Consider the following 27,062-nt stretch of genomic DNA (forward strand, 5'->3'; position numbering starts at 1 on the left):
CATTTCATGCTTCTCAGCAAAGGGAGAGTGATGAGTTCAGGAGGGAAGTGCGAACTAAGACACATAAGTAAAATTATGTAAGTTTCGGGATCTTTATTCTTTTATTCACCTGAAAAATGCATATAATAATGTATCATTCTTGGATTTTTTTTAGGAGAATCTAATTGCTTCCTACAAAACTGTATGAAATCCTTATTGAGTTAGAGTATCAAAAACAATGCCAATTTCTAAAAAGAGTTTTTGAAGCTTTCCTCTAAAAATCTGCTCCCTAATAATCTTTCATTGAGATGAGTAATCAAACAACCTAAATAGACCCATTGGTTTCACTCTGTACTCCAAATTAAGCAGTAGCAGGCTCCTCCCTTTACCCTGCCCCACACATAATACATCCTGGGAAAGCTGCCTTTCATTGGTTGAGTATGTTGTCAGTCACACGGCATGAAAAGTACTATCTCTGCTCTGTTTGCATTTGTGAATTAACAGATGTGCTTGGTTTGAAGAAACAGATTTATTTCTTGATGGGAAAAAAAGTCTTGTTTACTTTTTCACTTATTTTTTTATCTATGGGATTTTCACTAACTTTGGACCAAATATTTGCCAGGAAGAATGTAAGGTGAGTAATTGCATATATTTTAATGTAGTGCATCTGTGAACTTAAGTCCAAATGTGAAATTGGTGGTCCTATATATTTTTGAATATTGTTGCATAGTCACATTTTGTTTACAACTCAAAATAGAATTAGGTTAGATAATTCAGCAGCTGCTAAACTCATTGAACTAGAGTTTATGAATAAGAGATAAAGATGTAATCTTTATTATAAGAGAAAAAAATTATTTGTTCAAAATACCCAAGAGACATTTGTGTTATGTACCCAAGTATAAATCTATGAGAAAATGACTCAAATCAGTGTTCAGGTTTCTTTTAGACTTACAAGTAAATTTTATTTTCACAGTTTCTCCTGCAATTATTATGTGAGAAGAGAGTAAGAGAAAATTTTAAGCCTGAGAAATGTATAACCTGTCTTTCAAAAAAAAGGTGTTAAATAATTTTAACTGGTAGGAGACGGTAATTGTGTAGAGTACATACTATTTAAACTTAACCAGCAAAATTTGTATTTTTGTTTTCTTTGTCCTTTTGGCTTCTTTTCATACTATTTAAGGGTGCATATAGAGGTTTTTCTATATAAGGAATAATATTCAGAGTCTGAATAGCAATTAACTTATATCACATCTCTTAGTTACTCACTATATGCCATTTCAACTATGCATCAGGGAATTTGGCATAAAGGACAGAGGCAAGCAGGATGATCTGCCAAAACTTGTGTTAAATAATTCTTAAGTCACCAGCGGATAAAAGGTATAAGCACAGCCATTTTTAAATTTGTTTTTCCTCCTTGGTTCCAAATCAATTAGTATACTTCCCTTAGATTCACTTTCTAATGGTAAGTGACCTATATTCCTTAGCAGTGTTTCCTCACCTGATTTACAGAGAAATGACTGCTTTGTATACTGTTACACTGGTAAATGGACACCAAGAACTATAAAAACCCCATTTCTGTTTTTGAAGCAAGGTTAATGGGTTTTTAAAATAATCTTAGCTTCAGAAAGAACCCTAGAAATCACATAAATCAATGATTATTTGAATCTAACAACATGGCATATTATTTTATTATGAAGAAAGCAACAGCTGCTGTTTTGTGAATGTTCTTTTAAAGTATGGATCTGAAATTAAAAATATTTTCCCACTCTATGTGACATTTAAGGTCCTTAAGTCTCTAGGAAGGATGTTATGTTTTGTGTATAACATACGAGTGCACTACATGTTTCCTAAGCTGAGGAAGAGTAGGGTCATCACTGTCCCTTACATGTTCCTTCTTCAGTCTGTGTTTATGCACAAAAAGGAAGCCTTTCCCCTCTCACACAGGGTCCTGTGCGATCTCTCATGCCCACTTCCCTTTCAGAGTGTGTTCATTAATTTATTAGTTCATTCATAGATGAAACCAAGTATTTTTAATACTTGGTGTTTTTATATAGCTGGGAACGTTGCTAGATGCTGGGTCTACAGTGATGAACAAAACAGATATAGTCCCACCCTGGCTGGTGTAGCTCAGTGGATTGAGTGCGGGCCTGTGAACCAAAGGATCGCGGTTCAATTCCCAGTCAGGGCACATGCCTGGGTTGCAGGCCAGTTCCTAGCAGAGGACCCACAAGAGGCAACCATACATTGACCTTTTTCTTCCTCCTTCCTTTCCCCTCTAAAGGTAAATAAATAAAATCTAAAAAAAAGTTACTAAAAAAACAAGCAACAAACAAACAAACAAACAAAAACAAATATAGTCCCTGCCTTCAGGGAGCTTTAAATCTAGTGGGGGAGGTGCTCATTAGTGAATGATATTATTACAAATAAACTGAAAAACATGCTGTGAAAGCAAAGTATGGGAGGCTATGAAAACATGTAAGGGGGGATCTGAAGTAGCCTGAGTAGATAGGGACATTGAAAAGGTGATATTTAATGTGTGATCTGGAGGATGTGAAGGAAATAACTAGGAGGTAGGGGGAATAGGAGGATGGGGAACATTTCGGGTGGAGGCAACTGTAGGTGCTGAGCTTCTATGTGGAGAGAGGGAGAATGAAGCATTTGGGGCACTGAACTAGGGCATGCTAGTGGAGCTGGAGCACAGAGCAGAAGAGGTGAAATGAGCTGAGCACAGCTGGGAGGCTGAGGTCTTTCAGGGCCTCGTAGGCCATGGTGGGAATGTGGTCTTCATCCTCAGTAGAACTGTGAGGGGGCTGCTCGCCTCCGCTTTCATCAGGGCATACTCGAGCGATGCGTGCTGGAATACCTGGTGCATCCAAAATATGGCACTGGCCATGACAAGCCTAGAGCCCTAGACTACTTTTCAGATATTACAGAGATCCCTTTTACTGGAAAGGGGTCTGAATATTTTGCCAAAGTTGTAGGTTTAATTATTTTTAAGACAGTGTTTCTCAGTTTATTCCCACAGATAATTTGTTTAGTTCCTACTTTAGTCTAGAGCTTATGTAATGATACAAAAATGTGTATATATATTATCTTCAGTTGAGATAATGGCTTCCCATAAAACCTCATTCATTCAGGCTTATGGGTATGGGCAAGGCCTATCTAAATCATATACTTCTTTTTTAAATAAAAAAAGGTATAGCAGCATTATTGTGTGTTAGTGACCATAGATTTATTGAAATGAAAATAAAACTGATATCTGCTAAAAGTTTTTCATTAGTAAATGCATGGAAATTCTTAATTAGTGGAGTAAAGTCTCGAGTCAACTATGTTAATGATATGGTAGCTCATTCATTCATTCATTCACTCATTCATATACTTTTACTCAATAAACATTTATTAAATTCTTCTGCTAAATAGATTTTTCCAGATGACTTGATAAATTTTTATCTTATTTAGGTAAAACATATCTCATAGTTTTGTTTTTACTTATTAAGACATTTCAAATATTTTATTTATTTCTTTTTAAAGAGAAGGGGAAGGAGGGAGGGAGAAAGAGAGAAAAAAATCCATGTGCAGTTGCCTCTCACATGCTCCAAATGGGACCTGGCCCACAACCCAGGCTTTTGCTCTGACTGGGTATTGAACCAGTGCCCTTTTGGTTCGAAGACCAGTACTCAATCCACTGAGCCACACCAGCCAGGGCTATTCATTAAGATACTTTAAACTTGAATACTTAAACATGAATCATGAAATATGATTTTTGAATTAAAGAAATTAAAAAAATTATTTGTGTATAGTGATATTAGAAAAGTTCAAGCTCCTTAAGAAGTTTATTCTGGGCATTAGTGCTTCTTTCAAAGGTTCAGTTAATTTTTAACTTGCACTACAGAGTTGGGAATTTAGGTAGATAGAGATCTTTGGCTCAAGTATATTTCTATCGTAGTTACATGATTACTTTGATCAGAGCCTTACTTTTGCTGCTCAGGAAATTAACTTGCTTAGTATTCCTAGAAATGACTGGGATGAGAGGACTGATTCATGCTAATCCTACTCGCAAGAGACTTTGTATAAATTAGAATGCTGTTTGATAAAATTTTGTAAGAAGGCATCTTTCTAAATAGAATGAATTAGAAAAATTTATCAAAGTAATGCATGTACATGGCTTTTAAAAATTCAAATGCTACCAAGACACGTAATAAATTATAGAAAAATGGTCCCCTGTTTAGCCACTTTTCTCTAGCAACAAACAACTCAAACACTTGTTTCTTGCACGTGCACATGCCGTGTGTTGACAGCTGCAGGTGGGCTGCCATGGCCCTGCTTCAGTTCTGGGTCCCATGTCTTCCCACTCCAGGACCCAGGCTGAAAGAGCCGCCCCTATTTGGGTCTGTCACTATCATGGCAGAGGGCAAAGGGCAAGAGGTGGCAGACACGTGCAGACATAGGCAACTCCTCTTCAGTTTCTGCAGAACTGGCACACTCTTGCTCCTACTCATATTCCACTGGCCCAGCCATGTAGCCTAGTCTGATGCTGGGGCAGGAAGTACTCTTCACCTGCAGGGAGGTGCTGAAAGATATCTGACCATGGGCAGGGATGTACACATCTCTGCAACTGTTTCCAGGGAGTTGGGAACAATCATACCATCCCATACTGCCACGAAATTTAAATAATATGTGTAGACAATTTCTCAGTTTATACATTTTAGACAGTGCCCAACTACTTCCTGTGTTTATGGACAAAGTTTCTGTCTTCGTCACTGCCCTCTCCTTTCTTTCCTTCATCCCCATCACCCTCCAGTGTAGCTGCACTACTATTCTCAGTCAAATCTGTGTTTGCATCAGTGTGACTGTATACTGGTCCCTGACAAGCCAGTTACTATACTACAATTTTTTCTTTGTACAGCAATTACAGGATAGTAACAGGCTCGTCAGTGAACAGTATAAAATGGCTAAAATTAAACAGACTGACTACTAAATGTCACAAGAATGCAGAGCCACATGAAAGCTCATACACTGAAGCTGATTGGGAGGTTTTGTTTTTTTCAAGGTAAATGTTAATTATATAGCAGCCGCTCTACTTTTGAGTTAGAAAACATATTCCACATAAACCCCTGTGCCTGGCAGCTCTTACATCTTTATTTGTAATAGCTCCAAACTGGAAACATCATAAATTAAGTGTCCATCAGTGGGTGCACATACAAACAAAATGTGGCCTATTCCTAAAATGAAATACTTCTTAGTAATAAAAAAGCATGAAATGTTGATACATTTAACAACATTAATGAATTTCAGTCATTACGTTAAGACTGAAAGAAGCCAAGCTCTAAAGAATATGTACATGATTCTATTTCTAATATTGGAAAATGCAAACTAAATCTTGAGTGGAAGAAAGCAACTCTGTAGTTGCCTGGCCTGAGGGTGGAGGGAACATCTCTCCAGCACTGAAGTGCATGGGGAAACCTGTGGGATGTCTCTTCACTGTTGCAGGTGTCCTGGGCCTACGTGGATGCCCAAGTACATCTAATTGTACGCATTGAATGGATCTGGTTTATTGTACTTGAACTCCACCTCAATAAAGTTGGTAAAGTGAAAACATAATTTTATGCATTCATGAATATATTAACAGCAACTAATAGACATCATGATTACCAACCAATTTGTCATCTTCAGAAATTCTCATTAGATAATAAAGATTGTGTTACAAAGTAACTGGTGCATTTAATTTGTAATTGGTTCCATATAATTAATTCTGAAGCACTTTACTGTGATATAGACTTAATAACTCTTTGGCTAAAATTATGTTTTGCATATAGCTCAGGAGATGTGGTATACATGTTTTTCTAATTATAACAATATTATGAGTTTATATGCTGCCAATGCATGTAGGTGCTGAACAGAAACCGCTAAGTATATAGTTTGATCTGTGTTCTCATACACTGCAGTTACAACTTATGAAAAGTTTGAAATATACAATAAAATATTTTAAAAATTATGACATTTTTTATACAATTGGAGATTTAAACAATGACATGATACTTAATGTTAGTTATTAATGCTTTCTAGATACAATTGGTCTGCTATTTTAGAAAGTTCTTATCTTTAAAAAATATATACATAAATGGAATGATTTCTGATATTTTCTTCAAAATAATACCAGAGAGGGCAAGTGGGTGAACTTATAGGTGAAACAAGATTGGTTATGACTTGATAATTACCGACACTGGAGAATGGGGACAGGTATGTGGGCGTGTATACCATGTTTTTCTGTTTAAATTTGTGTGTGTTTGCAACATTTCATAATAAAAAGATGTATATATCTTATAACTTAGCAATAGTACTTCTAGGAATGTATCTGCAGGAACTTCTCAGGGGTATATCAAACAATCCACAATAACAGTCAATGTAGTATTGTTTATTAATTGTAAACATCTTAAATATTTAATAGGAATTTGGTCAAATAAATCAATGCATTTGTATAATATAATACCACATAGAATTCTATATTATATGAGCAAATATGTAATACCATGGGAAATATTTGTGATATGTTTATGTATAAGTATGTAAATATTTATAAAATTTATAAAATTGCATATTCCAAAAACGAATGTTTGTAACAATCTGTTTTTAAATTTTACAAAAAGGAAATCATATGTGGTGCATGTTTAGAGTGAAATCAAGAGGGATATATATTATAATTTACCTCTTTGTAATGTTCAGAGATACCTTGTTTGTGCAATTGAGTCTTTTCAATAAAAAGGGTTGGCTATTTTTCCTTTACTATGTGAACAGTACAATGTAGTATAAAAGTTCACTGTATAATATTTAATTATGCTTTATTTCTTTGAAGAACATACAAAGTGTGGGCAGTTTTGACAGGCTACCGTTCTGCTCTTCTAACTCTGAAATGTTCTTAAAACTTCATATAAAATCTGAAATGTGGGTATTTGTTCAGCATCTTTTAATTTCATATTTTTCTTGTTTCAGCTCTCCAACATCCTCAAACAAGGAAGTGGTCACACAGAGCGGTAAGACCTATGACTGCCTGTGATTGATCCCTTGGGGTGTCAGGAAGGGTCTCGTCCATGACGGTCTTCCCCTCACACCCATGCTGGCCTGGGGGCATCTCGGGTGGAACTCTTTTAAACTAGTGTGTTCTAAATGGTGAGCAGAGGAGGCTCATGCCTGGTATGTTTCACAGTGCCTAGCGTATTATTGTCACTGAGTTACATGACTAAATCAATAATGACATTTAGCCTCTGTACCCATTTTTTTGACAGATCAACTGAGTCATGGAAATATGAAACCAATCCAGAATTTCACCATACCAATCACACAGGTATGTCTGTGGTAGGAAAATAGATTATATCTTATAAATTTCAAATGCATTTTAATCAGGTCAGAGCCACTTTTAAAATATAAGTAATTCTATTAATAAATACAATTCTTGTTTGAATGTTGGGGAAATGTATTATAGAAATATAGTAGTTAAGTTTCCCTTTTCTTGTATTTAAATTTTTTTAAAAAATTTATTTATTTTTAGAGGGGAAGGGAAGGAGAGAAGGAGAGAAATATCAATGTATGGTTGCCTCTTGTGAGTCCCCTGCTGGGAACCGGCCTGCAACCCAGGCATGTGCCCTGACTGGGAATGGAACTGCGATCATGTGATTCGCAGGCCTGCGCTCAATCCACTGAGCTACACCAGCAAGTGTTTTTTTCTTGTATATTTTTATTGCAATATTTAGTGTGGCTTTTGCTGCTTTCCAGACAAGCTCCCTGTAGCACCGTTTTATCTTTCGTTACAGGCAAGCTTGGGTTGCTGCTGCCTGCCAATCCTCTTTTACTTCTACTTACCCTGGAGTAATTGGTATGGAATGGTTGATCTAGATGAGTAGATCTTCTTTAACATATAGCCCTGCCTTTGTGACCTCCAGAGTCAGGCACTAAAGTGCATTACCTTAGGCTTCTTAGAAACCAGCAAAGGTTTCATAAGAAGTAGAACGATATGAGAAACTAGTTTGCTAGTTTACATGCATTAAATGACCCAGAGCTGGCACTGTCCATGACAGTAGCCACTAGCCACTAGCCACATGTGACATTTAAACTTAAATTAGAATGAGGTGATGCTAAGTAAAAGAGAACAGTTAAGCTCCTTAGTTGCACTGGCCATCTCCAGGATTCAGGGCCACAGCAGCCGCTGGGCGGTGCAGACACAGAACATAGCCCAGTATCGCAGGTTGTTCTGCAGGACGTAATGGGCTGGAGAACTGTGTTTGATTTCTAAAAACCTCTTGTTTTCTTTAACACATTAACTTCTTTATTTAAAGTCTTGCATTATTTGGGTTCTTGTGATGTCATTTTCTGATGAGAATACTGCATTGGTATCATATGGCATGGTGAATTTTTTAAAGTTTTAAGTTTACGGAAAATTGACAAAAAGTACAGAAGGTTCCCATATTCCTCTTCAGTTCCTCTCCTCTCCAATTTCTCAGATATTTAACAGTTTTCATTAGTGTGGTACTTTTGTTAAAACTCATAAGCCACTATCGATAAATTGTTATTAAAGTCCACAGTTTACATTAGGATTCACTCTGTGTGTTGCACAATCTACAGGCTTTACCAAGTGTATAATGCCATCTGTCCACCATTACTGACTGTATCATACAGAATTTCAAACCCAGCTGTGCTCCACCTATTCATCCCTGCGCTCTGCCCCGGCACAGGGACTTTCTAAAGTCTTTATTGATGATGATATTTGCAAAGTTTTTATTTTTAAAATTTTATCTTTTCCACTTTTGGTGATTTGTGAACCTGGGCTTATGCACCTTTCCGGTATAGCTATTACCTCGTTGTGGTCTGGTCCACTCCTCTCCTTGTCCCACAATAGCATGAACTTCAGAACTAGAGAGGTTAGAGTTTCAACAGGCTGTGAATTAGCTGTTTGACTTCCAAAATGCCTGTTGTACCATGGAAACAAATTGTTGTCTCTCTCTCTCTCTCTCTCTCAATCAGGCCCTGAACTACAATCTGAGCAGACAAGCGCATTTAGAAAAAGAACCTTGGAATGCATTCGGCCATGATTGTCCAGTTAATGTCTCCAAGGATGGAATTCCCTGCATTCTCTTTTGGGCCAAAAGAATAACGATTAAGTTTAAGAACCAGACCTGGCTGGATGTTACGGAGGAAGCTTTCGGCCAGAAGGCAACCGTGGATGCGAACAACTCAAACTGCAGTGGAGAAAGTGCCAGGTAAGACCATTGCACTAGACAAAGCCCTAAGAATGAATGCAGCTCATTCACGGGGTGGTCCAGTTTTCTGTCATTTCAGACAAAAGAAGTAGGTTCCTTTGTACGTGACCCTGACATACATCCATGGTGGAATGTTTAATGTCTGCAATGGAAGACCAAGTCAGAAATTTTAAAAATTTTGTTTTTTTCTCAACAATTTTCTTCTGAACCCTTCAGCTGATTGCTACAGTACTTTGTGGGAAATCAGGTACCCGAAAATGAAGGCTCTCAAACTCATTCTGGAAAAGAGAAATAGATTTCAGGCCTAGTATCAGCTCTAAGTTTGAGGTCTCATCAGAGAAGAAATTTCCTATCACAGAGCAGAGCCATACATATGCTAGTGGGGGAAACAAAAAGCTGACTCTAGTAAGGGCAGATGTTTGATTCTAGGGAGTGTTCTGCGGGACTTTGCAAATATGATATGCAGAGATACGTTTGAATGTCCTAATGTCAGAGAGTTCTTCAGGACATTTCAAAATGATTAGAATAATTATGTTTGATTCGAGATGAGCATATTAAACAAATATCCTTTTTGAAGAGGAAATCCATTGCCAGCGCCTTTCTCTGCTTTTCAGTCATCCAAGCAAATTTGTTTCTTCTTGTATTTGTTTTGCTCCGAGGGGAGGAAGTCTGGCATGTCTCGCTCACTTTATGTAAATCTCCTTGCTTTCGATACCTTCTGGTATAATAGAGGCTTTAAGAAGACTCTGTTCTGGCCCGGTTTATATGAGCAGAATGCTTTGGATAAACCATAACATGCTGTATGTGTGTGTATTCTTTCTATCTTTATATACTTTGGCTATTCCTGAAATTCTCATGTAAAAATTCTTGATGTTGGACAAAATGGTTTACATTTGTATAGACTTACAAGCTCTATTACAAGTCTTAGTAAGCATCTTGTTATTTCGAACAACTATCTCTCATTAGGGAACTGGGGAGTTGTAAGCATAAACATCCAGGGTCCTCCCAGATTTGTTCATTCTGTTACAGCATGACTGTCATAGAGACTCCAGCCCTGCTGAGAATTTAGGGCTTTTCCCTCAGGCTCTAATTGATTCCCTACATGGCTCTCTTTTGCTGCTCAGAGAGCGTCTGGTTGCCTGGGGATCACCTTGCCTGTTCACGCTGACTGACTGTCCTTGATTCCATCCATCCTGACCTCAGGATATTTGTGGGGAAGAATGGGGCACCACAGCTCTCAGCTGGGCTTTAACATGATCGCTGGGAACCCAGAGACAGAAAGAATGAAAACTTGGCTTCCAGGCCCACGTCTGTCAATCAGCTCTGTGACTTGACAAAGCAGAACCACCACAGGATCCCCATCTGTGAGAGGGGCATGATGGCACCTGTTCATCGTAACTAACAGGCTTTACGTGCTCACCATAGGCCAGGAACTTCACAGCCACAATGTCTATTATTCTGCACAATTCTATTGCAAATAAGTCTCCGCGTCACGGGTACTATTATTATCCATGTTCCAGGTCAGAAAGTCAAGGTGCGTAGAGGTTGGAAACTTAGTGAGATTATACATTTTGTATGGTGATAGAGCTGGCCTTTAAAACATCTTTAATAGTGACATTTCACCTCCTCTCTCAGCCCTGTATCATAGGATTGTGAAAATTAACTAAGGAAATGTATGCAAGAGAACTCTGAAAATTTGTCAAGTGCTATTTGAAGTGCATGTTGGAATACCTTCCTAACATGCTGATGTTGGAATGCTGTTTTCCCACTAGAGGAAAATAGTGTCTAGTTACCTGGTGGAGAGGCCTAGAGAAGTTTTGGTTTTCACATGCGCACATTGATGATTGGGCGGGACCAGACTTTCTCTTCTTGGTCACCGCCCTAGAATTCTGATAGGGGAACTGAAGAGTTAAAGATTTTAGCAGTAGTTACAGTTGATAGGCTTATGTGATTAATGGGTGCGGACAGCTGTTATTCCAAGAACTGAAATACATGACCTAGTGACTGCAGGAGGCTAACAAGCAATCCAACATTTGTGTCCCGGGGGTCAGCAAGGGATCTGACAGGGATGGTATCTGAGCCGTTGTGTACCAGGGAGGGAATGCCTTTGATGTGGATAAAGAATAGTTGATCATCAGATAAAGGAATTCGAGGAAAATCGTCACTGCAGCTCTTACTCAATTAACCTTTTTCCCAAACCCCTTACCTGCCCTTTTCTTCTAGCTTGAGATGAGATGTTAAAACGGTTTTTGAGGGTACATTATCTGCTGTCCTCTCAGATTGCTGGCATCTGAATAAAGTGCCCAAAAAGGTTCACTTGTCTTCTATCCTTGTCTCTACTCGCTGGTTCTGATAGTGACAGGCAGCATGAATGCCTGACTTTTCTGATTTCATTTCTACTCAGAGGAATAACTGAGTGTAGCCACAATTATACTCTCTGGAGCCCTGCTCTGGTGAGTGCACAGTCATCCCCGAGAGCCCAGCCAAGGGGCTGAGTGGGCGGCTTCCCAGGATGTGAGATGGTCAAGGGGCAGCTGCTGGGACTGATGCTGGGACTGAGTGTCCCCAACTCCTGAGAATGATACAGATATGTGAGATGCCTTTGCTGTGCTGGCTAGGAATCTGATGTTCTTGGAAGCCAGAAAGGGAGTTGCTGAAAAAAGAAACCTAAGCAAAGACAAACCATGTAAGGTCAAAAACACAGGTTAAAAAAAGATAACCATGTTTTAGTGCTCAGAAACAATGTTCAGGGAAAAGCAAATTGTTGGCAGACAGATTTCCATGGAAGCCTCGTTAAACAAAGCCCTGCAAACAGAGCATTCTAGCCTCTGTCTGTATTTTGAATGTAAGCAATTATAGTCTGAAGGATTCAGAATCCATTTTAAATGTGGGCAGGTAGGGAGTTTGGAAAGTTAGAAGAAGCCTCTTTTTGAGTGACTCTCTAGGTTGTATTTCTCTCTTTGTTTCCAGGCTATGGTGCAGTGCCTGACACTTGAAAGATTCTCACTAAATGATGGTCAAATTTGCTTTGTCAAAATCAGGCCTCACGTTCTTTACTGTGCAGTGGAGCGTGTTAACAGCTTTCACTGAAACTGGGACTGCTGGAGAAGACTCTGGGGTGTCGAAGCATGGGGGCTGTTGAGCTACTCCATCAGGAGAGGGGCCCAGAGATTAGGCTGGTCTCCGCATGGCTGTGTTTAAGGTTTAGTTTGTTAGTTGTAGAGCCAGTTTATGGTCACTGAGCTATTCTGATTATGGACAGATGAAGAGACAAAGAATCCAGTCCCCATCTGGAAGGAGGAAAGAAGGTTAGAGAGCCCAGTGTCCTGGGATCCTAACCTGAGGGCTCCAGGCCCTGAATATCCAGAACAGACATCTCCAGTATGACAGATCCTTCCAGGGGATGAGAGTGTTTGTCCCCGTCTTCCTTCAACAGATGAGAAGGAGCTTACTAATTGGTTGGTCTTGGAAAAGTGTGCTGGTGGCCCCCAGAGGGGAACAGTTTTGTGAGATGGTAAAGGCATCCCCTCTCAGACACCGGGTTTCCAGGACAGTTAACCTGACTGTGTAACCCAACCCTGGCTGGCTGGAGGGTTTTCAGAATAGTTAACTTGACTGTGTCACCCAAACATTTCAGGCTGGAGAAGCCTTGTTTCTGAGGCCCCCCCGTGCATCTCCCTCTCGTTCTCAATGGGGAACTCCTTCTCCTGTACCTCACTCTTTCCCTGGGGGAGATTTCAAAGGGAACTTCCAGGCCCCCGGCTTGTGCTCCTTCCTTATGTAGGTGACAGGTGTTTACATTATTGGCTCTGACTGATTGCTAGACTCCCTGGTTGAAACATGAGACATGGAGCATGACGACTAGCCCATCAGTGTAAACCCCAGCAGCTCCTGTTATATGTTGCTTTTTATTACAGTGTAGCTGTGGAAGAGAACTGTTTGTACATCATTCCAAGTTAGGTCATAAACCAGTGATTACAATTAATGAAGGATTTCGTTTTCTGTAATAACATTTGAATAAATAATTTGTTTTCCATTGTCTAATTGTACTTGGGGTTTCTGTTGGGTCATAACAATTGGCTTCAGAAAGTCAAAGGGAGCTCTTGGGTTTTTCATTTGTCATTAAAATTATCTTTGCCATTTATCTCTGTGCCTTTCCTTTTCTTAGTTATTCCTACTTTTCCTTGTTTCCATTTCCCTCCTTGAGTTTCCTACTCCAATGTCCTTTCTTTCTGCGTGTCTCTTCCTCCATCCTTTCTCACCTTTTTCACCTCCTCCATTTGTTCTCTTTTGCTCCTTCCCTCTACATGATCATTTTTTGACTTGCACAGACCCTCTTCAATGCATGCAATCCTTCTGCAACTTTCCTAGTCCCTTTTAACTTGTCTAGAAATCACTAACCCAGTTTCAGTTTTATAATTTATTTTTTATTCCCAAAACCATTTTTTCTGCCAACTTGATTAGAATTCTCAATTTTTCGTGATAACCAAAAGTAATTAATTATCATTCTTGAGATTAATCAACTTATGATACCTTTCAGAAGCAGTTCTTTGCCCCATTGGCAGATACACACAGTGCTCATAAGTGAGCTGTTTTATCGTCTCCTTACCTTGACAACTGCAGTGAGGCTGGAGAAGAGGGGGAGGAGATCCTTCAGTCTCCAGCATCCTTCAGCTTTTTTTTAAAGATGTTATTTATTTATTTATTAGAGAAGGGAAGGGAAGGAGAAAGAGAGGGAGAGAAACAATGTGCGGTTGCCTTTTGCATTCCCCACTACTGGGGACCTGGCCTGCAGCACAGGCATTCGCCCTAGACTGAGAATTGAGCTGGTGACCCTTTGATTTGCAGGCCAGAACTCAAATACTGAGACACACCAGCCAGGGCTGCTTCAGTTTTAAGAGTACTGTTTTTTTCCTTTTACATTGAGGGGTAGGCAGTTATTGCTTCTGAGGACAGTGAAACAAAGAAAAGACCTGGGTAAGAAAAAGTAGAAAGAGAGAGCCTAGGCAGCCGGCTTTGGCTCCCTAGTAAAGTCATAGGGAAGGAGTGAGCGAAGGCGGGGCTGCCCTGGTTCACCTAGAAGTCTGAGGAAAAGGGAGCCTGGAGACAGAATCAAGGGGTAAGCCTGGGTCAAGCTGCCCCTTCCCACTGCTGCCCTGGCTGCAAGGATTCTCTTGGGGTCCTAGAATTTAGGAGGAAATGAAAGGTTTATGCCCCAAAAGGGCCATGACTATTTCTTAGAGAAGGAGAGAGCAAGACAATTGCATCAAATACAACACTACCTCTCGGGGAAAAGATATAAAGTTGCCAGAAGCCTTCTGGGGCAGAGAGATTCAGCAAACTTACAACAGAGCAATGATTCAACTCTATTCTTCCCTCAGCCAAGTTTTAGAGGCAGAAAAGACTAGGGACTTGTGTGTAGGTCAAAGTGTGCTGCTGGTGAGCGAGGCTCACTGAGGCCATCCGTTACACCTTCGGTCACCCCCCACTCTCTTATGTGCCTTGGTTTCTTCCCTGGTTGTCCAAAAACATTCAGGGGGGCTCAGAGTGCTGGGTGACAAACCCTTATTTTGCACGTCCTTGGATGAGCCAAAGTTACACTACAGTGATGAGAGTTCCCTATGAGGTCTCTACAGATCTTCGGGATTAAATCCCAGATGCCTGCACAAGGCCCCCACTCACGTACGGGTGCCTGAGAACTCAGACCAGAGGGAGGCTGTTCCTTTTCAGTGTTCAGAACCCAGGCAAACCCGAGCACTCAATTTAGATCGCATCTTTGTTTCTGCTTCCAAACACAGGCCCAGTATGTTTGAATAACCCTTTCTCCTACCACTGTATCGCCCTGTTAACCCTGAAGGTAAAACAGGCAATAAAATGTTGCTGGTGGGACTACGCTCACTGTGCTTTGGGCAGTGGAAGACAAGGGTGGGGTCTGAGTCAAGGCACCAAAAGATGTTCCTGGGAGACCTGAGTCAGGAGCTCCCCCTCCTCAGTTCTTGCCTTGCTCACAAGATAAGAATCCAGGTGAGAGACAAACACACATACATGGATAGTGGAATGAGAGAGCAAGTTTATTTATGAAAATACATGAGCACAGAGCTGCAAGTAGGCACCTGGCTAATCCGAATGCCCCCTGTAGTGGAAATAAAGTTGGTAGTAAGTTTGTTAGTAAGCTGTTCTACACCTTTGAGCACCTGGCTATCAGTGAGCACTCAGCTAACCTGAGTGTGCTGACCATTGCGTTCAGGGCTTACCGTTGTATACTTCGGTCAGTTTCTGTGTTTTCCCTCCTCCTCCCACCCCTAGGCCTTGGGACAGTTACAAAGGCTTTCTTTCCTGGCTCGTGGGGATGATTCACACAGACCTCCAAGGGCTCCCCTCCTCCTGCGATATCACAGTTTTGCTTGTGACGTTCAGAACAATGGGCAATCTTGTCAGACCAGGCTCAGGCCTGCGGAGTCAATTAGTGAGACAAGTCTCTCTTTTGTTTCCAGCCTCCTGTGTTGAGTTCTTCGTTAGATTGTAATGGTCCGAGCCCTGCCTTCTTTCCCCTCCGGCTGCTCATTGCTAGCTGCCACATCACAGAACTAGAGAAATTTCTGTTAGAATGAGCGACCACTCAAATTTATGAAGGCATGCATTTTACTTCTTTAAAGCATTGTCAGTAATTTGTAACAGACTGTCGAAATATTGCTGAAAACTTGCTTTACTGAGTAAATCAGCTTCTAGTGTTTGTTAATGAGTGTATCTAAGGTGGCTAAACTTACCATGTTAGAAAATAAAAATATTTCTCTTGGCAATCTTATTTATAAAGTTTATTTTAAATATTCCTTTCTTTTTTCATAAATAGAATTAAAATAGACCAGCTCAGTCACTGACATTTCTATTTCCTAGTAAGTAGAACTAAATGAATGAGGATATATATGTGTGGTATTTTTAAAACTTGTAATTGAACATCTTATATCTAGGTACTTTTGCTTTTTTGTTTTATAACATATTGAGATGTTGTAACTTCTTTGTGTTATAATTTCATGTGCCATTGTCATCTTTGAGCATTTACATTTTTAATATTTTCCCCTTTCAATTATTTGTATAGTTTATCATTCCTATTTCAACCTATTGAAATGTAAGTGAAATGTCCTAAATAGCACTGCAAGGGCACAATTGAATCAGCTCTGACCCATGTGTCCGCCTACGAGGCCCTCACCACAGTGCACACAGCCAGAGCTCCCGTCACCCTGAGAGTTCCCCGCGCTCCTCCGGGCGCCCATTGCTCCTGCCACCCCACCTGCCCAAGCAGCCCCTGAACTGCTCTCTGTCACCATGTCGTAGGTCAGTTTGTGCTTCCTCCAATTTTATATAAATGTGATCATATAGCTTACATTCTTTGAGTTTGGCTTCTTCCACTTTAGCATAATGACTTTGATATTCTTCTCTGTTGTCGCACATATTAAGGGCATATTCCTTTTTCCTGCTGAGTAGCAAATACTCCATTGTGTGCACACACCACAACTTTGTGAGACCATCTACCTCTTGATGGAAATTTTTTTTCTGAACTTTTTAGATAACTTTCCAAATAAACTGGCAGTAAACAGTCAGGTATGTCTTTGTAGGAACATGTGTTTCATTTCTCTTAGATAAATACCTAAGAGTGGAATGGCTGGAACATATTGTAGATATATGTTTAGATTTTTAAGAAACTGCCAAGCTTTTTAAAAACACTTATACCATTTCCCTTTCCACCATCACCATATGAGAGTTCCTGTTGCTTCACATCCTCACCAGCACTTGGTGTGGTCAAAGTGGACCGCGGAGGAAATATTTTTGTTTTCCCATGGTTCGTAATTTCTGAATACCTTTCATTGAGACCTGGGTTAAAAGATAAGCCTCGTAGTTAAGTAAGAGATTCTCTTTCAGAGGAAAGTGTTTACACGTCAGGGAATAATGAGCTCAGGACTGGAGAGGCATCCCAGGGCTTGGAAATTCGGGGAGGCTTCTTATCTTCCGCTTGGAGACACGGGTTGACTTACCGCGGTATCAGACCGGCAGCCCTCGGTCTCCTTTATGGTGAACTGTTCACTCCCATACAAAGGCTGGTGAAACGCATCTGCTTCCGTTCTGATGTGGGTACCCAGGTACGTACCCTCTTTCTTTTCAAGGAAAAAAAAATTATCTAACCTTTATTTTATTTTTTTCCATTACCGCTTAGTCCCCTTAGTCCCCTTACCCTCTCTCCCGCCAGCAGCCACCACACTGTTGTCCATGAGTCCTTTTTCCTTTTTGCTCAGTCCCTTCAGCCCCTAACCCCCACCCCTCAAGAACTGTCTTCATGCTCTCCATCTATGAGTCTGTCCCCATTACCAAGGAAAATTTTGACACTAAGGAAGCAACTGTGTCTCTCTTCTCTCAGGAGGTGTTGCGGAACTGCTGCCTCTCGCCTTTGTAAATTCCCAAACTCATAATGTCACAGACGGGAGCCGGGGCTGGTGTGGGCCTGGAGTGGGCCTTCCTCGGGTTGGTGGTAGCGTGTGGGCTCTCGACTTCACGTGGAAAGACTTCACAACACGAATCTGGGAGATTTTGAGAGTGTGTTAGTGAAGCTGGGGACAGTGAAACAAGGGAGGGCTTAGGACAGAAGAAGCCGCAGGAGAGAGCCCGTGCTGGGTGCTTGGACTCATGGAGAAGTCAGGTAAAAGGGGCTCTTGGAGATGGGTTCAGGGGTTAGCCGGGCGGAGCTGCTGTTGCCCACTGCACCCCTGGTTGCAAGGCCATGTTGGGGACCTTTAGGGTATAGGAGAGTGCACCCTGGGAGAGAAGAAAGGCGTGGGCTTGCCCCCAGGAGGGAGAGTGCACCCTGGGACTTTTGTTCTTCTCAAGGATTTTAAAACGTGTGAGAGTTTAGGACAGGTTTTAGGGGATGGTCTTAATACAGTGTTCACCAGCTTTATGCTGATGCTCCCAAATGGGATTTATTTCCCCTACTCCATCCATCCTTGGGTGTGGGGGGCACAAATGGCACTAATCGGATTTTTGTTTTCTGTCTCCCTGAGGAAAGTGATTTAAGTAATTTACCCTCTGATGGGGGAGAAGTGTGAAGAATTTACTCTCCAGTGCCCTTGGTTAGGGAAGATGGAATTTTGCAATCTACTAGATGGCAGTAAACTGGTCATTTAACCATCTGTCTCGGTTGTCTCGTTTCACTTGTCCTGGTTTACTAGCCACTCATAATAATTCTGGTGTCCCTCACATGTATCGCGAACCTGTGCTGGGGTGACATCTGGCTCCCAACATGCTGTCGGGGACAGAACGGTGTTAAAAGGGAACCAAAGTGCCTATTTCTATGGATAAGTAATAATTTGTCTCTGCCCAGAAAATCTCCTGGTAACTTTTAGGCAACTGTGAATAATAGATATTGATACAGAGATCAGTAGTGATCAGATCAGGGAGGATGAGAAGGGAGGGGCTGTAGGAGGAGGTTGCCCGAGGCAATGGTAAGCAGTCTAGGACTGGACTGGCTGAGAAGCTGAAAGACTCTAGTGTGTGGAAGTTTGGGCAGATTTAAAAGGAAAGGAGGGCAGAGACTGGCTCTCGGGCCCCTTTCCTCAGGGGTGCCTGGCTGATCAAGCTGCAGCTGCCTGTGTTTCCCCAAGGATGGAATTTGGGGTGGGGTGGCTGGGTTATTCTTCTTTGGGAGTTCTAGAGGGGAAGGGTTCAGAGGCAGAAGCCTGCCATTCTCCCAAAATTGTGTAGCTTTTTTATCTTATGTTGTTTTTATTTGTAAACTAATCCTATAGAAATAAGATAACTAAAAACTAATAAGGAGAACATAGGGGAACTCAGGAGTCAAAGATTTTAGCCTTAATTGATAAGCTTAAGTGATTAAAGCTGTCATTAAAGAATTAACGATTTTAGCCTCAATTAATAGGCGTAAGTGACTAATGTATGGAAAACTGTTATTCCAAAACTGTGTAGCTTTTGAGTAAAGACCCCTCTCCTTTATCACCAAAACGTTGCCACCTAGAGGGTAGCTGCGGGCGGGGGAACCCCATTTGCTGTTCAGTAACAGTATTAAAAACTTCAGAGTAGTTTTTTTTTTTTAAATTGAGCCTTGCTGATTACTGCACCATGGTATCATACAGTGGTTTCACTTTGTATTTTCCTGATGGCCAATGATGCTGAGCATCTTTTCATGTTCTTACTGGCCATGTGCATATCTTCTTTATGAAGAGCCTGTCTTTTGATCAGGTTAGGTTTTTGTTAATGTAAGAAATGTCCAAACCTATGGAGATTTTTTTATAAGAGTTTATTATTTGAGCCAAGCCGATGACGTGTGCTAGAGAGTCAGATGTGGTGCTACATGCTAAGTGCTGTGTGCTGAGGTCCCAAATGCTCTGGAGGACGTCAGTGTTGCAGCTTCTTTCAAGCGTCTGAAATTCAGGCGGGGTGGTGAGGAAGGTTGCATGGAGGTGGGGGAATGCAAAGCAGTGACTGAGTCACAGGATAGTAAGATCGCGGGCTGCCTCGAGGGTGGTCACACTTATTTCAAAGTTGTGATAACCTAGCTGCAGGGAAACAAAGGGCAAGGCTTACTGAAGGCCCAGATAAACCTCTCCATAACAAGTTCTATGCCTGGGACACGACTACCCACCAGGACCAGCCCAGCTAGGAATTTATAATCAGATCACCTTGTGAGGTAACTTTCCATGGAACCCCCTTTGTGGTGCACAGGTTGTCTTCTTATTATGGAATTGTTAATGCTATTTGTTATATTCCAGATACAAATTCTCTGTGTGTGTTGTGAATATTTTGTCCCATTTGATGGCTTGCCTTTTTTGTGTTCTTAATGGCATCTTTTGAAAAGCAAAGTTTTTGAGTTTAATAAAGTGCAATGAATTGATTTTTTTATGGTTCATACTTTTGTGTTTTTTAAAGAAATCATTGTCTAACCACGATGGCAAAGCTGTCCTATTATATTTCTTTAACAAGTTTTTTAGTTTTAGTTGTTACACTTAGGTCCATGATTCATTTTGAGGAGATTTTTGAGTACAGTGTGAAGTTAGGGTTATTCCTACTTTGATGGATTGTGTTGTTTCTGTGTTCGTAGATTGTCTCTGAAATTTGACGATGCTGAAAATCCCAAAGGTCTTGAAATAAGGTAGGTATGGAGACCACTTTGGGGTTCCATAGGTTCAGCACTTCATAGTAGCTTCACATACGGTGTAATTTATTCACTCAACACGTCAGCACCAAGGCCTTGCTGCGTGCTAAGCAGTGATATGTGAAATGTCACATCTACCTAATTACCCTGAAAAGTGGTGGTGTCATGTGATGGGATCTTATAGTAATGCTTTTCTTGGTTTTCACCAAAGCGTCTGTCGTTTCCTCACTGAGGGACCTAGAGAACCCATGAAGACACGAATGTGAGAATGTGTTAGTTACCCTTTCCCTCTGAGCAAAGGAGAAAGTATATTTAAAGCTCCAAGGGCTGAGGTTCTGGGTTGAAGTTATGTTCTGTGTAGCTCCTTTCAATGAACCACATGTCATTTAACGATAATGAAAAAGTGTCTGTTAGCTGAAACCCCTAGCAGAGGGGCCTACATTTTTCAAACAGAGGCCTACATTTTTCTGTGTTTATGTGTGGACGTGCACATCCGACAAAAGCAGTTTATCCAAGCAGTTAGGGGCTGCTCTAAGGAAGGGTACAGGTTGGCAATTTTAACAAATACGTATTTTTCTTATAAAAATGTGTTTCCATTCCCGTAAGATCCACCTTTTAGTGGAGACAGCAGCTGTGTCTTTCACACAACCTGACCACCGGCAGAATGTTTAAGGGCAGCCTTCCCTGAGCTGTGATCTGTGACCTGTGTCCGCTCTCTGCAAGCGTGTTTAGATGATTGCCCCGAAGAGGCGTTCTGGGGTCAAACGCACTTGGGAAAGACTGCACGCCACGTGTTCCTCTTGGACATGCACAGTGTCAATCTGTACATTCAGGTGTGAAGACAAGCTCCGTAGGAAGGTTGTTGTACTTGGTACCTTTGGTTAACCCAGTGTTGACCGCATTTACCCTTGGAAAGCTCTCTCCACAGGACACCTGCCTACATACAGTGGAACGCCAGCATTTCACTGCTAATCACTGACGAAATGCATGCCTTCCCCTTTCAGAGAAACTCTGTAAGAAGAGTAAAATCCCACAATAAACACATGTACGGGTATTTGTTTGATATGGAAATGAATATTTTTAATCCAAATCATACTTTTTTACCCAAAGGAAAAGAGCTTCTGATTTTTTTTCTGGTGACAAAGGTGTTTGCAGACACTGTCAGTGCCCGTATATCCCCTCGGGCGTCTCCACTGGAGAGCACAGCAGTCCATTCCCCCAACTTCCAATTGCCAGTCTTTCTCTGCCTTAAAGTTTTCTCTGGCCAGTCGGACCCCCTGCCTCCCATCCCTACCCCAGAAGCCGGGAACCAGCGACCAACAGAGGTGCAGAGATATCCCGGCTCCCTCACCCTCTCTGAGTGACTCGGAGGCTTGCCTTCCACTGCGGCTCCCACGGTTCCCCGTGGGCATCAGGCCCCATCTGCCCAGAGCGGAAACTTGCTTAGTAATGTGTCCTTTTTGGCCACCTTCCATTCTTTTGTTGTTTCTCTTCTCTCCACTCTATATATTTCGAATGTTTTAAATCACTCAGGGTCTGCTTCTATAGGAACTCAAACTAAGATATGGTAATATATGTCCATTGGTAACAGAACATATTGAGCCATCATCAAAAGAAGAAAATAAAAATCACCCATCATTCAACCACCATTGGTAATCACTATTAACATTTTGATCTCTGTCTGTCCAGAATTTTTTTCTGTGCAGTCACACATTTTTTTTAAGAATAAAAATGATCATGGCATATGTACATTATAACATGTTTATGGCTGGAGAACATTCAATTCTAAAATGCCTGAGAACTAGGGCTCTGGTTTCTAGATTGCATTCAAAGCCTAGCTCTAATACTTGCCCTATAAATGAACTTGCACAAGTTATAAATTTAACCCCTCTGTGTCTTAGATTCCTCATTTGTAAAATGAGGATAATAATATTATCTATCTTTTGCATTTTTGTGTATGTTAAATAAAATATACATAGAAAACAGATGAGTGCTTGACACATAATAAGAGTCATTACTATAATATTTGACCATTATTTATTTAGGTAATTCCATATTGATGTCCATTTAAATTTTTCTCAGTTCCTTTGCAATAACAAAATCAAGTGTTGATTCTAAAACAGGAAAAACACCAAGCTTTTTGTGTCTGTCCTTTTGTAGGAATTGCATTGCTCACTTTCGGGGGCTGCCTGGTCTTTTGCTTTCATTCCCACCCAGCCAGAAGCTCCTGTTCAGAAGCAAAGCGAAAGGCTGTCCTTGAGCCAGTTCTACTATCTGACAAAAGAGGGCGCCATTGTACTGTTTATAGTTGATGTCCTGTGTCAGCAAATGTAGCAGTGCTTGAGGGTAACGCTGTTTTATAATTATTTTCAGATTCACCCTAACCAATTACAACAAGTTTTCCAGGCAGAGCTGGTTTAGCTTGCACCGAATTGAAATTATTTTTAATAATTCAATCCAAGCAACTTTTAATGCAACTGGTGTATATGCTCCTTCGAGTCACTCCTATCACTGCCAGCGTGTCAGCAGCCTACAGCAGTATGATGCCCTCCTGTTGCCCAGCGACGTGGACGATGGGTCCCGCCTGTGGGAGGTCACTTTTGTTGATTTCCAGGTAATAAACACAGAAACATACTCTCCTGTGTGTTTGGTGCCTAAGAAACTCAGTGTTTGTTTGAAAATATCTGAAATAGAAACACCTATGTTTAAGGGAAAGAGAGGAGTGGATACCTTTAAAGAAGTGTTTTTTTCTTTATCCTCTAAGGTGTGAAACTGGATAGGGCAGGGTATCTCCTCTCCCTACACACCCGCCAGCCCGCTTCATTTTACACTCAGGTGCGTCCGCTCACTAATAAATTACCAGGGACGAACGCCAGCAACCTTAAGCCCGAGTGAAGCTGTGGCCTGAAGCCCAGCAACGGACACTTCCTGGAGTGGGAGGCCCTTCTAGGAAGAGGGATTATCCGACAATTACTTTATTTCCTCCGGGGAGTGGAGCGGTGATCCTATCGGGGAGACAAGCAGTACAGCTGTGGCGTGAGTGACAGCGTTGACGGTTAGTGCAGCAATGGAGCTCAGCCAGGGAGTCAACAATGTCTGCAAGATCCTCTTGGAAGTGTTTGCGGAAAGGCACGCGGGCAGGAGAGGTTCCTTTTCACCACCAGAACCTCAGGCTGAGAGGCATCTGTCAAGTTCTTCTGTTTACCTGTGAGAAAAACTGACTTGTTCTTGCAACTCACTGAAATGCCAGACAGGATTGTCCCTTTTATGGGCATTTTCCAGTCTTTCCTGTATATATACATATACATGGAAAAAAATATGTACATACACACACAGACACATGTACATACAGAGTCTGGCACAAATAATGCCTCTTTTTTATTATAAAACCTTTTATTACAAAGTCATAAGCATATAATTCTATAACATAACAATATCACACTCAAGCACACCATATGACATTTTGGGTGAAATGTTCAAACTGCTGTCCATCTCATGAAAGATAGTCCCGTACCCTGCCAACCACACTCACGCAAGCCTGACTCCTGCTGGGCCCTGCGTATATATTCACACCCCCAGCCCGGCCTTGGAGAGGCGAGAAGCAGCTGGGGTAGGGAAGGAGCTGGCATTGTGGAGCCCAACAGCACTGGTTTCCAATTACATCTCAGCCACCTGGGCGTTACTTCGCCTTCTCAATTTCCTACCTATCCTATGGATGTAGAGAATTCGTTGCCTAATATATGTGGCAACACCAGGACCCTGTCAGGCATGAATTAACAACGACTACTGCTCACGAGTCCCCTCTGCGGTCAGCACTGTGGCCATTGTTTTTCAGATGAGGTGACTGGAGCACTGATGATTACGTGATTTTTCAAAATGATATCACTGCTAAATGGTAGAATTTGAGTTCTGGATGGCCCAGCTCCAAAGACTCTTTAACACTTTAATATATATATATATTTTTTCTCTCTCATGCCCTTTAAAGAAAGAAGCAGGAAGAAAGGACAATAAGATGGTAATAGGAAAAGGAATGACTCACACATAACCCCACCCAATTAGAACAGAAGAAGTAACTGATTTATGCCTCCACCTTGTTGCAGACATGACTTGAGGTGACTTATAGATATGCTACAAGAAAAATAGTTTTGCTAAGTGGGCAAAGACAGGAGGGTTAAGCAAAACAAAGAAAGGAAAGATCAGTTAGATCTGGCGAAGCTGGTGCAAAAAACCACAAGCGCATCTCTCTGCCCTGGCTGGAGCGGACTCAGTAATTTGTCTTCGAAGCTTTGGGGCAGCCAGCTGAGGAGGAATCACCCGGGTACACGTCCATGGGCTCCGTAAAACTACTGAAATGTGTGTGTGAGCAGTACCTCCATCCCTGGCGTTGTGTAGCAGGTGCCAACATCTCGGACAGCAGCCTTACAGTGAACACAGCACTGGGTGTTGTTGAAGCCCCGTTAATGTGAGCGCGTGGCAGAATGCAGCTCAATCCAGGGAGGGGCGATGGGGGTGAGGTGGCTCAGGGTGCGCAGAAAGGCTGCGGCCCACCCATGCAGCTTTGCTGACCTGGCTTATTCTAGGACTGAAGTGTAGGTGTCCTGCGTAGGCCAGCTGGGAATGCTGGCCAAGTGTGCCAGCATCGCAAAGAGCATGTTTTGTTCAACTACAGATAACTTTGCTTTGTAGGAATGCAGACCAAGTGTCACTAGATCTTTTGACTTTTCGGTAGAAGCTGGACATCTGGGTTCTAATGGGAAATTTTCAGGGTGTTCAGAGTTCTGGGCCAAACAAAACTCATCTGTGGGCTTGATACATAGTACTTGCTACCTCTAGTCCAGAAAACGGACAATATAACCTTGAGGCATTGTCCATAGATACCCTTTGACTCACCAAGCCTCGTTAAGAATTACAGGGCAGTCAGTGTGAGGACATTCTCTTTGGCTGCAGTTGCAGCTTCGAGTGAGGCCGTCTTTGGTAACTGACGAGTTTGACCGGTCAGACTCTGATCTGAAGACTAGGCCAAGTGACCTCCTCACAGAGGGGCAGGCCAAGGGTCCCAGAGACCAGGCCGCAAATCTGCTTCCGAAGCTGTGTTAAATTCACTCTAGAGCAGACAGTCGGGCGAGCAAGGCCCTGTGGCCTGGCGAGTGGCTATAATCATTTTAGCACCGATAAACGCTGATCTGCCCATTTAAGTCATAAAAATGACTTCTCAGTAAAGCACGCATGGATAATTCAGTCTTCTGATGTACTTAAAAAAAATTAACCAGGTATCCAAATGAAGCGAGGCAGCATAGGGTTATACTGCAAAAGTCAGCTAACTGTAGGGGCTGCCTTTCAGAACCGATTGCTCCCTTTAAAGTAATTACCCCAGAGCCTTGTTTCTTTCACTGTGACAGTATTTAGCTATCAGGGCCAGGCTGTTGACTTGAGCCTCTCCGGTTCCGTCTAATTAAACCACTTCATTTGCACATGTGGGAAAGCTTTCCTTTGTACTCTGTCTGTGGGAAGTCAGGAGGGGCTGCGACAGAGCTCCTCCAGAAACTGTACCAAGTCTGCGGGGCACAGCAGATAAGAAGGGAGAGGCGATGATGGGAGGGAGAAGAGACAGAACACACCGGAGTTCGGAGGAGTGAGCTGGGAAGGGACTCTGAAGCCAGACTGGCTCCCTTTCACATTAGAACTTTACTATACTTATTGCTGTGTGACTCTGGGCCAGTTACTTAACTCTTCTGTGCCGTAGTCTCTTCATCCATAGGAGATAAAGTAGTAACTCACAGGCTCCTGTAAATATTAAATGAGTTAGGCAGCGTCTGATACATAAAAAAACCTTCAATAAGCGCTAGCTTCTATTATTTTCCATGTTTTACATAATTGGGAATCCCGTTATTTTTCCCTTAAAAGAGTTTTCTTCTGTGATTTCTGTGAACAGAATCAAAGGGAGAAGAACTGAGATGAAATTCTTTGTGAAATTTATACTAACACATAAAATTTTGAGTGTGATTGAATTCTAGAAATGCTACAGCCATCGTGGTTTATGAATGAGAACATTCCTAAGGATCAGACTAAAAGAAGTTGTGTTTCAGATAGTTGAAATAAAGGTTTTATTTCAGAGCCTTGAATTTCACGAGTCTCTTAATTATGACAATCGTGTATCCTGGAGGTGTTTCTGGGTCCGCCTTGATCGACAATCTAGTTTTACTGTCCCCTAATCACACTCACATTTGTTAGATCATGTGCTTAAATTATTTAGCAAATATGGGCACAACATCTTCAGTTTGGCAATGAGGGGTCCAGATCCCCCAGCCCGACCAGAAAGCAGCCCCGGGGGGGAGAGTGGGTCACTTCCGCTCTTCTTTCTCTCTGGACAGATTCAAGGCTTTGCCGTCAAGGGGCGACGGTTTGCCAAGGCCCGAGACTGCGCCCCTTCCTTCTCGCCCGCCATTCTGATCGGCCTGGCCATGTCCCTGATCCTGCTGCTGGTTCTGGCCTACGCCCTGCACATGCTCATCTACCTGCGGCATCTGGACCGGCACTACGGTTTCATCCCCTCGCCAGCCCACTTTCCTCAGCTGAAAGCTCGAGATGCAGCAGAAGAGAAGGAGCTGCTGAGGAGCCAGGGAGTTGAGTGCTATGAACTGAGAACCCAGGAGATCTGCAAAGTGTACGTGTAG

The 27,062-nt window shown here is 41.8% G+C and overlaps 1 protein-coding gene across 1 annotated transcript; it reads left to right on the forward strand.

Moving 5' to 3' along the window:
- The first annotated feature begins 518 nt into the window (after positions 1-518).
- Positions 519-27,062, forward strand: LOC118977385 (V-type proton ATPase subunit S1-like protein). The gene is made up of 7 exons (XM_037032351.1): positions 519-613; positions 6,970-7,010; positions 7,263-7,321; positions 8,995-9,230; positions 20,335-20,385; positions 22,762-23,002; positions 26,760-27,062. Exons 1-7 carry the CDS (start codon positions 519-521, stop codon positions 27,060-27,062), a joined length of 1,026 nt encoding a protein of 341 aa, XP_036888246.1.

The sequence above is a fragment of the Sturnira hondurensis genome, unplaced genomic scaffold (assembly GCF_014824575.4).
Source record: "Sturnira hondurensis isolate 20B ecotype Veracruz unplaced genomic scaffold, ASM1482457v3 Scaffold0021354, whole genome shotgun sequence".
Taxonomy (NCBI): domain Eukaryota; kingdom Metazoa; phylum Chordata; class Mammalia; order Chiroptera; family Phyllostomidae; genus Sturnira; species Sturnira hondurensis.

What these genes read in the sequence shown, in the direction of transcription:
- LOC118977385 (XM_037032351.1), top strand. Translation starts at nt 519, where the DNA reads ATGGGAAAAAAAGTCTTGTTTACTTTTTCACTTATTTTTTTATCTATG. An exon ending in TTTGCCAGGAAGAATGTAAG is followed by an intron (nt 614 to 6,969) that starts GTGAGTAATTGC and finishes TTCTTGTTTCAG; the next exon opens with CTCTCCAACATCCTCAAACA. An exon ending in TCACTTTTGTTGATTTCCAG is followed by an intron (nt 23,003 to 26,759) that starts GTAATAAACACA and finishes CTCTCTGGACAG; the next exon opens with ATTCAAGGCTTTGCCGTCAA.